The sequence below is a fragment of the Heliconius melpomene genome, chromosome 11 (genome assembly GCF_056956725.1).
Source record: "Heliconius melpomene rosina isolate 202511_hmr_F chromosome 11, ASM5695672v1, whole genome shotgun sequence".
Classification (NCBI taxonomy): Eukaryota; Metazoa; Arthropoda; class Insecta; order Lepidoptera; family Nymphalidae; genus Heliconius; species Heliconius melpomene.
In genome coordinates, this window is record NC_140399.1 from 11,207,158 (window position 1) to 11,224,756 (window position 17,599).

At 33.6% G+C, this 17,599-nt stretch overlaps 1 protein-coding gene across 5 annotated transcripts in view; it reads right to left on the reverse strand.

The window, feature by feature from the left end:
* The window catches only part of shakB (Innexin family member shaking B), a 111,039-nt gene that overhangs the window by 57,298 nt on the left and 36,142 nt on the right, over positions 1–17,599 (reverse strand). For 4 of the 5 annotated variants that reach the window (XM_085192403.1, XM_085192402.1, XM_085192401.1 and 1 more), the window contains 3 exons: positions 11,251–11,398; positions 8,206–8,342; positions 5,952–6,111 (listed from right to left, as the gene is read on the reverse strand). In XM_085192403.1, the coding sequence (XP_085048529.1) occupies positions 5,952–6,111; positions 8,206–8,342; positions 11,251–11,398 (445 nt within the window). The remainder of the gene's footprint in view (positions 1–5,951; positions 6,112–8,205; positions 8,343–11,250; positions 11,399–17,599) is intronic. The other variant, XM_085192408.1, reaches the window with a different exon arrangement.

Below are 17,599 nucleotides of genomic sequence, written 5' to 3' on the forward strand. Positions count from 1 at the left end.
GGAAATTTTATCGCTTGAATATAGTCGAATATCAATATGAAGTTAGAAAAACCGTTTACTAAGCACTTAAACTCGTACCACTCTACAATATCCTACTGATAGTATGAATACAAAAATCGGGTGCTCGGGCCAGGGATCGGCTTAGCCAATTTTGATAGGGTAGTTTGATAACTAACTAAGGATGATATGATCATAGGGATCCAAGAGTTGGTTCTAATCCAGAATGACGCAAGTTCGCTGCTTATTTTTGACGCAAGATACTGAAATGCATATTTGGTGGAGTACTAGGAGTACGGCATAATCACGAGGTCTACCCCATGTGTGAGGAACCAGATATAATTAAGGCCATGATGATGATGATGAACACACACAAGATTTGACAAGTTCACTTCACGCTTTATTCGGTATATAGCTAGGGTAGGCAGAGAGAACCTAGTGTCAGCCACGACGAACTCAACACTAGAGCGAGGAAATGAAAATAATTCACTTCCCCAAGTCGAATTCGAATCCACAATCGTCGCGTTTATTATCAGATTGTTAATATTTTTATTAAAAAGTCTTAAGTAGCTATAGATTATGTATAGAAATATATGGTACTGATACAATAACTAGAATTTGGCAGAAAAGTGGGGAAATGAATATTAATGGGGACGAAGTTTTAACACTAGGTTCCCAGGTTCCATCTGCCTATCCTACTCTAGCAAACAATCGAACTCTTAAACATCGCTAACTAGACATCTACAGTAAGAAAATAATAAAAATAGCAATTGTTTAAAATTACATATATCTAGTGAACAATTTCTCGCGCTCCTCTCGCTCTCAACTGACAACCGGTTACGCCATCTGCCACTCACTCTTTAACTAGACTTATGATGCTTTTTTCATATTTTAAGATGAATGAAAAGTTTATGTTTTAGTGGATTTCTACGTGGTTTACATAATATTAAGTGTTTATAAAGAAAACGGTCAAGTATGAATCGGACTAGCCCACCGGGGGTCTTGTCAATTTTTGTATGAAATTAACCACAGTTATAAGTTTAGATAGAAACTTATTTATCTAAATCTGCAATATAAATAAAAATGTTACATTTTCCTTTTATTTTATTTGTGCTACAAAAAATATATTATCTAATTTAACAAGTACGATATTTTTTTAAATGAGTCATCTAAAGAGTGGCGTGAACGATTAACATACGGTTTCCACAAAAATCAAGAATAGAATTTGTCATATTGACATCTGGATCTAAATGCAGGTATCGTAAAGCGTCTGAACTGGATATGGCTTAAAAGGCAGGCTAAAGCGGGTTTATTGTATAGACTGAGAGTTCTGTCGTGGTTCATACGCGCTATCGGTATATATTAGAATCTCACAGGGGGGTTTACATATTTTTTTTTATATTCCTCATTTGGTTGGCCAAATTGTAACAATCATTTTTACACTTTCAGTTGAGCACGCTATATATTTTATAGATAGAGAAAAAGAGTGATTTTTAACTTTCCCTACTATATTTCATGAATTAAGGCCGTCATGGCACAGCGGTAAACGTACCGGTTGTGTCTTCAATATCCCGAGACCAATCGCAGCGTTAAGTTCCGCCTCTTAATACTCCATATACTCGTATCATATATAGTGTAAAAAGTGTAAAGCTACAAAGAATATAGAAAAGTATCATTAAGTGGACGGTTTTCAAGAGATGCAGGTTCAATCCCCGCTACATCGAAAATTTTCAAAGGTTTCTAAAAATTAATTATTGAAATATACTTATAAGAAAATCATTTCTCAATTACAAAGACAAAAAACCCTAACTAAAATACTCTATCCATTACTTAAGGCTCCTATAAAATAAAAGTAACGACTAACTAACTAGACTATGAGTGAAATAATATTATTTATTTTAAAAATTCTTGTAAACACGTCGCGTCTACTCGTTGCAATGCTAACGCTGTCAAGAAACCGACAAATATGACAGGTATGTAATTGCAAATGTCGGCTGTTATTATTGTTTTCTTTAATTTTCTGAAATTATATAATTCGTGAAATATTCACAGCCATTCTGAAAAATAATGCTGATAACAAATATCTTTGTGAAAATTATGTTAGAAGTTTTATCTTGTAGATTGTGTTGTTTTAGATGATATTAAGGTCTGTAGGTTCGGTGCCCATTGGGGGAAAATATTTATTACACCGCCCAGCTCTGGCAAACCAAAGCGCGGCGTTAAGTTCTGTAACTTAACACGCAACGTCTCATACTAACAGAAAAAAGTATATGTAATTACTAGTATATGTAACTAAACGATTAACACAGAACTATAAGACAGAAAGATATTATTATAATAAAACATTACAACGAATTTGTGCAAATTTAATGACAACTAAACATTAATCGACGTTTCTAAGTACTGAATACGAAGTTACAGACAGAAAGTGAGGAAATAGTGCAAAACAAGCTCTCACCTCTTGCAACTCATATGAATTGTAAAGGCCACATGTGAATCATAAACACTGCGACAGCCGTAACCATTAACATAATTTTAATTCTGGTACGTACTGACGCACGAATTAATTATTGTATATACGTTATATGTATATAGTATAGCTTTTGCGTGCGGCGTCGCTTGTGTGGTCGAATGGGATATATTAATGAAGATTTGTGTATGAGAGTCCTACCTAATCATAAATAAATCTTCTGTTTTTATTACATTAATATAGAACTACCTGTAGAAAATATCGTATGGAAATATATTATTATTTATTAATATTATTTTTTATTTGATCTAGTAACAAGGCAAGGAAAAATAACAAGAAAAAAAGAACAGTATTAAAAAGTAACAAGTAAATAAACAAAATAGTTCAACAGATTTCACATTAAATGAACTTTTAATGGTATTTTAGGAAAATAAAATTATTTTTGTTATTTATAGAAAAAAAAAATATATAATATTAACTGAAATTTTTAAATTTTCATTTGTTCAATTTTTTGTCAGAAAACTAGTAATAGTGAGTAAATAAACCACAAATAGTTCTATAACGAACTCTGAAGCCGTTTAGAAGTTACATCGGTTACAGTGCTAGAGCCACCATCTTCTAATACCACTGGTTTTTAACTAAATGTGTTGTGTATTTTTGATAGGGAAATAGGCAAGCGTAAATACATTCATATGAAATATCTATATATATAAATAATACAAATTTTATAATTGATAGTTTCTAAGGAATAGTTTGATAGTTTAAATACCGTTTTTACCAATTTTATTTTTAACACCTATTTCTAGAAAGGAAAGAAAAATAAAATTTAAATAACTAAAATAGTAAGAGATCCACTATACTACTAAGTAGGTACATTTTTTCTAAATAACTAATCGTACAATCATAGAAAACAAATAAAAAGATGAAATTTTCACACTTTTTTCACACAAAGTTACAAGACACTACTAAATTTCTTGTAAAAAAGAAAGAAACTTTTAAGCCTAACCAGAAATAGACGCTAAAACTGATGAGGACAGGTAGTTCGATGGGGTCGTGGCCTATTTGCCTCGCATTATGCAGCAAATCAGGTCGATCGCTTGCTAATTTACTATTATAATATATATGTCATTATGTTTTAAAATAATGTTTTTGTGAACATTTTTCTCTAGGAAAGCCATTTTTTTTTGGTGATTTTTCGGTTATTTTTTTATTTAATTTAACTGTATATAAAGATTTATAGGAAATTTTTAATACACTGTTACGTTGCGTTTAATGTTATTTTAAGTTGTTGAAATAAGAGATGGACTCTTTCTGTTTCAATCGCTTTTTTGGGGTTGTCGTGGCGCGGCTTGACAGCATCTGACTGTAAAGGCGACGGTTGTGGATTCAATTCCCACACAGGGGAATAACGTCATTAAACATGTTATGGTAAAACGAAAAATAAATATAAAATTATTTTTTAAAATATTTCCGCATAGCAAAGAAAGACAGATCAAACCTAGTGCCTAGTCACTCGGCTCCCCACTTTCCGCCCAATTTTCCAAACATTGAGCGTAAATGGGCGGAATAAAATGACGCGTATTGTCTCAAAAATCCAAGAGAATGAAGATATTTCTTTCCCCGGTATACAAATTGAACCCAGAACCCCCCATCTTCCCCCTATCCCTTAAGCATTCAGACACTTTAAAACTACGACGTACTCATTATATAGGCTATAGAGAAGCCAATTACGATCACCGATATAGTGCCGTGCAGGCCTTAAATGTTTATTGTTTATTTTATTCAGAATGATATAGTTGTTCTGAAAGAAAATGGCTGCTGTTATCAAATTTCTATCAGAATTTGAGAACAAATTTAGATTAAATAGTTTTAATAACAACATAATTCCTTCCAGACTACGAGTGATCAAGTAACCCCAATCTTACTACATAATTTTCTCTATCCTCCAGTGCAAGTCACATAAAATTCATTTCAGTTATTCCGGAGATTAGCCCGAATCAAAAAAAAGATAGACAGACACATAGAATTTTAAAATTGTCTATTTGTGTTTTAGTACCTATCGTTTAAATAAATAAATATATTACTTGAAAAAACACAGTTATTTTTGAAATCACAGACAATTCAATATTTTTAGATATATGTATCTATATAGATATACATCTGAAAATTAGATATATGGATATATGGCGAAATAAAAGTAACAAATATTTCATTTCCTCGATTGGATATCGAACCCACAACCTGTCATGTTTACATTTGCATGCTTATACCCCTGCGCTACAATTGACCACTGAGCAATATTTTAAAATAAAAAAAATAATTGATATACATGTTAATATGTTCATGTACCATATCGTAGCAATGACCTACGCCGTAGCATAACGTAGACGCTCAGCCTACAAAGTGTAGAGGCGCTACGATATTTATGAATTAATATTTTTTTTACTTTTACGCTTTGCTACTAATCTAACCAACAATTTATTTATTTTATTACTCAATATTGAGATTCTAATTAGCATTATTAAGAACATACAACTATAACTAGCTGATGAAGACAGCAAAAAGAGTATTTTAACCTGCCAATCCAAGACAACCGCACTATACAGTAGCGTGATACGTAATAGAGAGGCCAATCAAGAGTCGTGTATTCTGCAAACGCATGATGATAACAATATTTTTATTGGCCTATTAATTTATTCATACAAAAAAGTTTCCTATGTAGAACGTGTTAAAGAATAAAATTCCTTGCATCAAGTAACAGTTAATCTTAGAAAAGGTGTTAAGAGATAAGAAGCTGGGATATGGATGATCCATCAAATGATTATAATTAATCACAATTAAACAGATATTATGAACTGCTTAAGTAATTGAGTCTTTCTTTTGGCAGGCAAGGGTGAAACAGAGAAATATTAATCATATATATATCTGAGACCAGTTGTAGTACAAGGACACAAAGGGTTTTTTTGTCGTTCTGGTTTTCAGGCAAAGCGGCGTTTAGTTTCGCCACTTAACACACAATGCCTTCAATTAAAAATGTACATTATCTATATATATATAATCGAAAGGTCACTCACTCATCACGAAATCTCAGAAACTACATGTGCTAGGAATCTCAAATTTTGCATAGGAGTTACTTATAGGACGTAGGTGCTCGCTAAGATGGGAATTTCAAATATTCGACTTCTAAGGGGTTGTTTTTGGGGTCGAAAGTTTGTAAGAAACTTCGTTACTACAAATGCTAGGAGTCTCAAATTTTGCATAGACGTCACTAGGACGTAGCCATGGAGACAGAAATTAATAATAACATGACGCGCGAATATAAACACAGTTCACGCGGGTGAAACCGCGAGCGGGCCGCTAGTTATTTTATATAGTTTACTAAATATCGTGCTTGTAAGAACACAGGTTCAAGTCTCGCTCCATTCACAAATCCTGTAATATTGTAAATATGACAGTTTCTGAAGATTGGTTGTTTACCACTTACCTGTAAAAACAGCATAAAGGCGACCCACTGGTAGTATTTCCCGTACCGCCGAGGCGCAGTGCCGGCACCTCTCACCCCTGGATAGGCGCCCGCTTCACCAGCCACCGTGAAGGTGGAGTGGATCCAGCAGTATGTATTGAGAACGTCCTCTGGTATGTCCCTGTGGATAGTATTGAAATTAAATCTACGGCCTTTGTGGCTAACATGTAGGTACTATACTAAAAAAAAGGAATACAACTGAGGAATAACACTTAAAAAAATATTAAAATAACATTTTTTAAGTTTTTTTATTATAAACTAGTTCTCGTCCACAACTTTGCTAGGAATTCAAGATTTAATATAGAAAGAATTCCGATAAATTCCAATAATGTTATTAGTGCTCCGTTGAACATCCTTACTTACATGTTACATTTCAACTTTCTTTTCGGTCTGTGCACTGTCTATAGATTTCATAAACGAAAGGTTCTAATAATAACAATATTTAATATACATACATAAACATACATGTAAATTATTATTATTTTATTGTTTATTTTATTTTATATTATTTTTATTGCTTTTACAAATTTATAAAATTTTAAGAAAGAATGGCAGGCTAGTTTTCCTGAAATTTCCGTGCAAATCGTGAAAATGAAAAGTTGACATGGGTAATCATTAGCAAATACATTGCTTTACAATGATTCTGACGAATGAAATTGGGTTCTCCTTCGCCTTGCTGACAAGGCAAAAAGCACGGCGTTGAGTTCCGCCATTCAACACACAATGCCTCCAGAATTCAACGGAAAATGGGCAACAAGAGTGTTTTATTGGGAACTGACTGTCTTATCCTACCTGGGAATCTAGTGCTAAGACGCTCTCTAAGTCTCTACCTTCTCTGGAATATGCGTGATGCAGTGTGAAAGTAAAAAAAATGTATATTACCTTCCGCGAAGAAAACGCATTTTCTTTCTAATTATTAACCAACGCCATCTATTGTAGCACTAAGAAACTACTGCATATAGAGTCGCCACATAGTTCGAACTATGTGCAGTCTACAACGAAACGAAGAGAGGGCGCACTTATAAGTAAAATGGAGGATGTAGGTTGCATTGGTAAAAATAATATAGAAAAAAAAAGGGTTTTTCTACTCTAATGTAATAAAGTAGAAGGTATCTTTGAAAAGAGGAATTGATTTTTTTTATCTTCACGCATTTTTTTTTTATCTTCGCGCTTTGTATTTTGTATTTATCAGGGTGGGCAGAGGGAAGTGTTCTCAATACACCGTTATTCAATTTTCGCCCGACTTTTGAAACATTGAAGAATTGAGTGGCGGTACTCAAGGCGTAGACATAGACGTATATAAAGACATTTTTAGAGGCTACCTGGTATTCAGTTTTGGACAGACATTTATTTTTAGTGTATTTTTTTACTACAAAAATTTGTGAACACAAGACAACTTTGGTGAGGGCAGGGGCCTACGCCGATGGCCATAGATTCTTATTTGTTGTTAACAGAGCAAACAAGTTATCTATTTTTATACAGGCATTAATTACCACAATCTATTTTGTAAGAAAATCTCGAAAAAATTGGCAAAAAAAATATTTCGTACTAACTATTAATCATCAATGATCATAATCGAACCTGTAACCCTCATAACTAATTATCAAGACAACTACACAATATATTACTGAGAAAAATATATTTTAAAACTATATTATTTTTAACATGTCAAGAAGTTGGCAGAACGTCTAAACAGTTGTCAATTTAATGTAAATTGTACGCAACTGTTATTGTTAACAATGGGAATAGAAAATTTGTATTTGTGTTTAAGTTTTAAAAAAGAACATAACGAGAATTGAAACTAACTATTTTTATGATAATTTTTTAAGGAGTATTAAAAAAAGTGAGGCGAGTCGTGGCGCAGGGGCAAATCGATTGCAAGCGCAACAGGTTATGGACTTTCTTTGGTACCAAAGCAGAGAGCGGAGCCAAGTTCCGCCATTCAACTCTCAATACCTCCATAATTCGGCGGAGAGTAGGGAAAAAAAATAGTGTTAATGCTAGATTTCCAGATTCTTTCTGCCTACCCTGATTTATGAAGAATAGAGCGTGAAGCTGATATTTACGAATAATATCAAACTAAAGAGTTCGTTTCGTTTATTCGCTAATCTCAGAATCTACTGGTTCTATTTTTCAGTCTCTCAGTGTCTTGTCCTGTTATATATGATTGATCTGTGAAAGTAAAACAAGGATATTATATATAACTTAAGGTTACCTCGTATGTATACAATCTATAGGGTTCCCCACGAGGTGGCGCGTGGTAAGTGCGGCGCTGGCTGCCAGGAGCGCCGCGGTGGTAGCGCCACAGTGTAACCGGAATGCTACTGAGTCGATCTTCGGATTAATACCTTGCTGTAGACAAAGTGCTGATAAGTATACTGGTATCTATGCTAATAGGTAATAAAGATGAAGAGTTGTTTAGCTCCATTTACTAATCTCGGGAACTACTGGCATATGAGCATCTCTAGAGATATTTTGTGGGGGATGGATCTGGAGTTTAGCTTTGAACAGACGTTTATGTTCGTGTAAAGATATGTTAATTTTCGGGGCTAATTTCTTGTGAGTAACATTTCTGGGCTGCACGCAAGATTATTCTGGCGTAGGCACGGTACACGGTCCAGTGGGGATTGGAAGTGGCTTAATTGGGAATGAAAGTGTCTTAACTCTAGTTTCTCTTCTACCCTGATATGTACGGCATACAGCATGAAACTTTAAAAAGAGATAAAGATTCTATAATTTCATTATGTTATTCAATTATTATCGTACTTTGAACTAATTGTAATATTATTTTCTACTTTTTAATATTTTCCCGCATTACAGATTCGAATCTACAACCGGCTTGGGACTACCATTGTTCTAATGATACCATAAACCTATGGTGTTGCGGTGATAAGCGACTGTCCCTTCGCTCAGCTTCGTTAATAAGGATTAAGGTCACATATGTTTATGTACTTATATTGTTTATGTATTTGTAAACGCGTCGAGTGTGTGTATATCAGGAGTGTTTATGATGCCGGGTCTGTGGGTTTGAGCTGAAAGAATTACTAATATTATATTATAACTAGCTTTTACTTGTGGCTTTGTCTGCGTGGTCAAGTTGAAATAAATAGGAATTGCGTGATGTTCCCACGTTCCCTCTGCCTAACCTACATATAGCACGGTAGGCAGAGGGAACGTGGGGCCTAGTGTTAGGACACTCCGTTTCCCACATTTCGTTGAATTTTCGAGAACTTTTATGTGTCAGTATGGCATACCATACTGACACATAAAAGTTTTACTGACACGAGGTAACACTAATCTAGTAACCACTGTTACAGAAAGAAAGAGTAAACACTTAACGTAATGTGGTATAGCCCATAGCTTTTTCTTGGATAAATTAACTATACAATTTAAAAACAATTTTTCTATTTAATTCAGTAGTTTCTGAGATGAGCGCGTTCAACCAAACACACTCTTCCTTCAGCTTTAAAATATCAAATATAGAGTTGGCGTTAGCGATGCTGATTGTGATGAAGATCTTTAACATTAAATTACTAAGAAATGAAAATTACTAATAAATGAAGGTACACAATAATAAAGTAACTTATCTATCCTATCCTATATCTTATAAAACAAAGTCGCTTTTCGTGTCTGTCTGAACTTTCTAACTCTTCTTCTTCTAAACCACCCAACGGATTTTTATGTGGTTTTCACCATTAGGTCGAGTATTTCTCAGGGAAGGTTTATATATAGTTTATTATTTGTACATTCTTATGTAAATTAACATAAATACGATAAATGTGTCTAAAGTCCTACCCATTGAGACACTTTCGCGCATGCGCTGCTTTAATGGTAAGTACTACATGAAAATAATGTACTGGAGTATTGTTCCTCTTAATAAGATCTACAAAAAAGTCAGCGAGAGCATATTTTTATCTTTTAAGGATAACGTGTAGTGATCATATTTCTCTCTAAAAATACTAATTTCAATATATTTTTTATTGTGAGGGATATTTTTCCATAATGGTATTAATCCTTATCCTTTAAAATACTTTATTAATTTTCTACGTTAAACAAAGATAAAATTTGCTGTTTACACTATTTCGAAATTGCGAATAGTTTTAGAGTAAACGGCATTTAATTGTTGACACATCACGCCGTTGACTCATCAGCTGTGCCGACTTAAGTTTTACTCTCAGCATATAAATAAGTATATTAGTTACGTTGACCATTTAATGTAGATCAAAACCGTCTTTTACTGTTTTTTCATTTTAATAAGTACTTTAGAAGTTGTTACAATATCAAAACATCCTTGCTGTGAAACGCGCCCCGCGACGTTTTGCTTATACAAGCGCGTCATGAGCAGTCATCGGTGGTTCCGTGGTAGAATGCTCGCCGGCCACGCGGGCGGCCCAGGTTCGGTTCCCGGCCAATGCATTCTATTTAATTTTCCTCACAGGCATCCACGCAGTGCTTGCTTTTCATCAGGGACAGAATACCCTCTTCAGCATTAACCACAAGCTCGAAAAAAAAACCCCGCCTGCCTTTATAGCAACGAAGATTTAGATGCGTTTGCACGTATTGGATAATTGGAGTTGAATGTATTATTTCAGCGCGATATATTTGGTTTCATATTTTTTGTAGTAGTTATTTGTAGGTAGGTTTTTGTTTATAATTTCTTCCGTTTAAAAATAGTCATTTAACTATCTAAAAATAGTAATTTAAATATATTTTAAATTTACGATACCTACTAAAAAATCCTTGCCGAGTAAAACAATTGGAAAATCCTTATTGGAACTACGAAAATGTGGGTTGCATTAAGATTTAATTAATTTTCACATTATCTTAAGTGCTTTGCAAACATACATTATATGAATAATCCAGTAGTAAAAGCGGGCGAAGCCGCAAGGGGGTCGCTAGTATATTTATAAAAATGGAAAAACGGTCAAGGCTAAATTTTAGACAGCGGAAGAAGTGATTCTACGTACTTTCTGTATATTGTCTAAATTATCAATCGTTCTGTTCAAATATTATTGTTATCTTTATACTGACTTCATTACTATACGCTTTAAAAGCATAAAATTCCCATTTTGTCTCATATTTAATCTCGCGTAGCAGAGGAAGCAGTAAGTCTAGATCCTTATTACAAGCACAATGGTTGTGAGTTCGATTTCTACTCATGGCAGTTAATTATTTCCATTTCCCTCCTCTGACAAAACATAGTGCGGCGTTAACTTCCGCTACTAAAATACAAAGAAAACAAGATGAAAACAACACTCACCCCGCCAGACAGCAGCGCATACAGGCTGGTGAGGATCTCCATGGGCCTGCGAGACTGCGCGAGCCGCTCGCGCCGCCGCCACGCGCCTGCGCCCGCGCGCGCTGCCCCGCCCCCGCGCCCGCGCCGCCCCCACGACACGCCGGACTCCCTAAACCAAAATATTATTTAGTACGAGCGACCCAAACGCGGCTTCGCCTGCTTATACTTACTATTACATTGTAGCCAAATTATATAAAATCTTTACATAAATTGAACCTTATGAGTTATTCTAATGTATAAACCATGTTACTGTAAAGTTTCATCTAAATTCGCTTAGTAGTTCTTGCGTAGGATTAGATAATCTAGCTACCATAGCGGTTTTGAATATTATCAACTTACAATATAGAACTGTATTGAGTATTGGTACATGCTGTTAATTTGTAAAATGTATAACTATATATTCAACGTAAGTAAAAAAGAATATTGTGTCTGTCCTGTTATGTTATTTGTCCATGTTTATACTGTTATACTAATAGACAGACCGTGTATGTCAAATACAAAAAATACTTTCGTACTATAAACGATTGCGTAAAATTTATATATAAGCAGGAAAGTGAAAGAATTAATCGTAAAATTATCAAAATTAACCAAAAATAATAATAGCAGTAGAAAAATTTGCAAAAAATTTTCTTTCCCAAGTGTAGAATAATTCTTTAATGTTAAATATTTTTTTTTATTTAGATTCACCAGTGGTAAGAATTATGAAATAAAATTTACAATGATAGTTTTTTTAATTCTTAATAACAATAGAGAATTAAAAAGATAAAGAAAGAGAAATAGAAATGTTCAAATATACACGTAAATACAACGTAAAATTATCAAGCACACCAATAATTACAAAGAAGTAAGCCTTAATCGTAACGTAAGTGCACAAAAAGCCCAGAACTCACCGGCACTATAGCACAGTAAACGGTTAACAACTTATAGAACAAAACCCAACGCCCGCTTTTACAGCTACCTATTAACTAAACTTGTACCGCGTACAGTCATCAACCGCGTAAACAACTATTAATGAATAGATAAATCTAAATGGCTGTCAGTGGAGATCTCGCCCTGGCGGTAAAAGAACAAATGGCAGCAGATGTTCAATACTTTCGTCACAATTGTATTTTAGAATCGATTTCGACAGAATTATATATATTTTTTTTATGTTCACCTGGAGGTGAATATATTGTGGTTCACCTGAAAGTGAATAAAAGAGGAACAATATATGGGTCATAATCGGAAAAGTGGACATTTTCGAATTCGTAACGTAACTGATAAGTAACAACACTGATAATGTTTGTTACGAAACTGATGATATAAGGCATTATACACAACAAAGTAAGGATATTATACGAATAAAACTACTGTTGTTTTTATTTAATGAGACACAAATTAAAATTTTAAAGATTCAATCGTTGAATTAACAGATTATAAATGTAAGAAAACATAACAAAGTGACAATATTAACAATATAATAATGCTAGTTCGTAACGTAATAAACTTCTATTTCTAGTTAGAGATCACAAAGTTAATGATAAAATTAAATCCACTTTAAAATATATCAAAATTTGAGTCGTTATCACGGGAATTAAGTTTAATTCTTTGTAAGTGTTTATTCCGCATATCTTCATATTTAATAGGATTGGTCTTTTTAAGACGTTCTCTATATCTTTTATGTGTTTCAGCATTTGACATAGGAGCCATGACGCTTACTGAAAATAAAAAAATATTTATCAATAGATATTTAATAATATTTTATGTTTATTGTTTAGATCTTTAACAACGCTAGTACAGAATGTATTTGTTTTTAAATAAAAGCTTCACCCACTTGAACTACGTATTTATTAATTCACTATCTCGAGAAAAAAAAAAATGTAATTACAAAATCACAACTAATTTCAGGAAGAATAAAAAAATGTTTTTAACTAAATCGGTTAAGCCGTTTCTGAGATAAGCGTGCACAAACACATTAGACAAACAAGCAAACAGGCAAAAAACTTAAAAATCATTATTTTTGGTTACTTTACGTTATCAAAAGTCACCAATTATTTTTTTCATATGCCAGCAATTTTTTTTTATATACATATCTTCCGATGGTAACGTAATTATGAACTAGGCTTCATATTTTCTCAGTTTCGTTACGTAACGAAATATAACGCAATTGAGAATAAAGTCTGAGAAATTCTAACCTTTTTAAATATTTGCTCATAAGCCACGTGTTGCATGTGTAAGCACTGAAGTTCTTTTTTGAGATTTTGTAAAAAGAAGCAAATAACATAAACCAGAAAACGAAATTATAGAATACTTACCAAAATAAAAGCCGTTTATAACCCTGAGATGTAATTTTACATATTCCCTCTAAAACATTTGAACCCCTCAACTGCTGCGAGAACACTACTTGTCGTACCTACGACAGCATTGACTTTTAGAATTATGGTGCCCCAATAAAAACTAATATTAAACACCATCCAAAATAATTGCATTCATAATTTAATTGTACGTTACTAGCCCTGAGTAACAAAAAAGACAATATTTTGGGACAAATTTACTTAATTCATATATATTATTTATTAAATAATATATCAATAAAAGTACTTTTGTTTAATATTTTGCATAAAGTAAAGTAATATAAACATATCTGAAATCAAATAAAACCATAAACATTCGTAACAAATCAATTTTTAAAAAGTAAAGTGGTGAATGGGACACGAAAAATTGTATGGAAGCATTTTGAAAAGTTTTTTGCAACTAACAAAAAATACTATTAATAGCCATAATACATTTAAAATATTACAAAAATCTTTAAGTTAATAAGTAAATTTATCGTAAATGGCAAAATATTTAAATTATCTTTAAAATTGTATTTTTAAAACGCATTCAAAGTAGCGGGACAAGAAAAGACACAAAATGTACACTTTTTCTGATTATGACCCATATGTGCGACTTCACTCCCGTAATTTAATAGATATAATATGACTTCGAGCATCGGTACAGTGGGTTACATCGGCATCTATCACATCAACATAGCCTTATGTTGATATAATAGCGAGGACTTTATCATTGAAGATTAAAAAAAATAATAGCATCTTTCATGACGTGAAGCTCCTGAGCGTGCCGAGATAGTGCTGGCGAACATTCGCTGTCGTATAAAAGAACCGATCGAATGATGCTGTTGCATATCAGCCCCTAGATGGTACTCTGCGATTGCAGACCACACCAGTGACCTCCCACTATTTAGCCCAAGCAGCGCTTATCCGACTGTAGATATCTAAGGTACCTGAACTTTTCCAACTTAACTGCTGGTTCAGGACCTATATATTTCGCTCTTATCGCTTATTATATGTTTTTATATTTAAAATATTGTATAAATTATAATTAAAAATACTGACTATGACATCTCTAACTAACACTTAAGCTTTGATAGTTGAACAAAAAAAATTGTGAAAATTAAAATTTGGATTCCCTCCAAATCGGCCGTTTGTCGTCGAGAATGAACACCCGAGTGCCCTTAAACATAATCTTAGCTCACATAAATCGCCCAATTAAATAAATTTCTGCAACTGTCTATACCAATTAATTTATCTACGTGTTTTCAGTTGTCATTTCTTTGAATTTGGAATTATTACACATATTAAATTAAACAAATGTACTTCAAAGTGATTTGACGTCATATATTTCAATTTTTGTTAAATAGTTAATAAAGTAGATAAAAATATTTTAAATTTTCTTAGAATAGCAGATGCTAGCGAGGATGTCACAAAGATAATGGTGAAAGAAGTGCTCACGTGGGTTCGGCACGAGAAAATTAATGAGGAGAGAATGGCAAAATATATTTATGAAGCAAGAGTGAGTAGTAAGAGAGGCAGGAGAAGACCCCGGTTAACCTATGAAACACAGTATCGATGATACCGGAAGACATGAACCTAGGTTCATTTGCTTTAAAAATGTGTCTAAAACATAATTTAACAACCGTTTATATAACTCTTCCGTATTCCGCACATGGCAAGGTAAGCAGAGAGAACCTGGGAACCTATTACTGCGTGGGAGAATCGAACCCACAACCTTTCGCGTTTACAGTTTCACACTTGTACCACCAGACTGACATTCATCAAAAAGTTAATCTCTTCAATTTCAATTTTAATTTATCGGCATAGCTATTTTTACTCGTAGCGAGGGAATTATAAATTTTGAAGTGTGGCTAACTATTAATACAGGTTCATCTCGTACAAATTTAGTATGATGTAAACAATTGTTAAACGGGACCTTGATCTAGAAATAATTTGCTAATGAATAGAGAGTTAAAAATAATAATGTGTTATTCTGTCTGATATTTGATAGATAAATAGCTATCTATAACAATAAAAATAGTTATAACGCCACAGCGTCTGACTGTAAATACGACGGTTGTAGGTTCAATTTCGACTTATTACTGTTCAAGAGTATTTAGAGGATAAGCATGTATGGAATTAATGTCTATTGAATGTAATGCAGGATAGCTGCCAGCTAATGTAATAGATTGTACCATTGATTTTGCAAAGAGCAACTGTTGAGTTTCTTGCCGGCTCTTCTCAGCAGAACTGCCTTCCGAACCGGTGGTAGCTTTTTGTTCATATGTTCATTCGACGATTCAAAAGTGCTTATAATAATTGCCTATTTGAATAAAGAATATTTTGAATTTAATTTTGGATTAATTGGACGGTCCTAAAAGAATTACTACAAAATAACAATTTTATTGAACAGGCTGGTACATTAGCTTTTAATATATGGATAAAATCTTTAAAATGCTAAATATAACTAGAACACGAAAATAATTCAGATTAGTAAATAAATATTTGACAATTGTATAGGTCCAGCAGGTGAAGCCTCAAGCCGATTGCTAGTTATACAATTGCAAATTCCAATAACCTAAAAGTTTTGTTTTTTTTAAAGTGTTTCAAAGGTTGTCTGGTAGAGATTGCTTAAAGCAATAAGACCACCTTTGCATACATGTTTTTCTTTCAGTTTTATTTGTGTTTTTCTTTCTATATATTTCTTTTATGTGTGCAATAAAGTATATTCTATTCTATTCTATTCTAACTGATGAAAAACTCTCACCACCTGGATACGTGTCTGCCTCTAACGTACGTACATCCAGATACTAACTGTGGATTGGACGTCCTGAGGCGTTTCCTAAACTTAGTATTTTGGGGGCTTTCAAGCGTCGTCGGGTGTACAGGCATCTTTATTCTCAAGGTTGGCGTAGCGCAATCTCCTTTGGTTGTAGTTGTTTATATAATGTTGCCATTTGCCTAGTTAGTCCCTATCATGTCCCTATTTTGTCATGATGTAATGTCACGTAGAGTGCGCCACATTTAATTTAATGTAATTTCACATAGTCTATGACGCGGACGATCTAGACGCTTCTAACAACACCTCATTTGTCAAATTATAATAAGTGGTTTAGAAGTTATAAGGGAACAAATGAATATACATAATGGTGGTAATAGAAAGACGATATCAATTCAGAATTATAGAGATAATACTAGCGACCCTCTTGCGGCTTCGCCCGCTTTTACTACTGGATTATTCATATAATGTATGTTTGCAAAGCACTTAAGATAATGTGAAAATTAATTAAACCCTAATGCAACCCGCATTTTTGTAGTTTCAATAAGGATTTTCCAATTGTTTTACACAGCAAGGATTTTTTAGTAGGTACCGTAATTTTAAATCTGTGCTACTAATCTTTTCAAGTACTTATTAAAATATATTTAAATTACTATTTTTAGATAGTTAAATGACTATTTTTAAACGGAAGAAATTATAAACAAAAACCTACCTACTAATAACTACTACAAAAAATATGAAACCAAATATATCGCGCTGAAATAATACATTCAACTCCAATTATCCAATACGTGCAAACGCAACGAAGTTGCTATAAAGGGAGGTGGGTTTTTTTTCGAGCTTGTGGTTAGTGCTGAAGAGGGTATTCTGTCCCTGATGAAAAGCAAGCATTACGTAGCTGCCTGTGAGGAAAATAAAATAGAATGATCGGCCGGGAATCGAACCCGGGCCGCCCGCGTGGCAGTCGAGCATTCTACCACTGAACCACCGATGCGTGTAAGGCAGGCGGCCGCGGCGGACGCACTTGTATTGCATGGCGAGTGGTGAGCCGTTACGCAGCAAGGATTTTTTGACATTGTAACAACTTTTAAAGTACTTAATAAAATGAAAAACAGTAGAAGACAGCTTTGATCTACATTAAATGGCCAACGTAACTAATGTACTTACTTATATGCTGAGAGTAAGGGACAAGTGAAACTTGAATAACATACAGCTGATG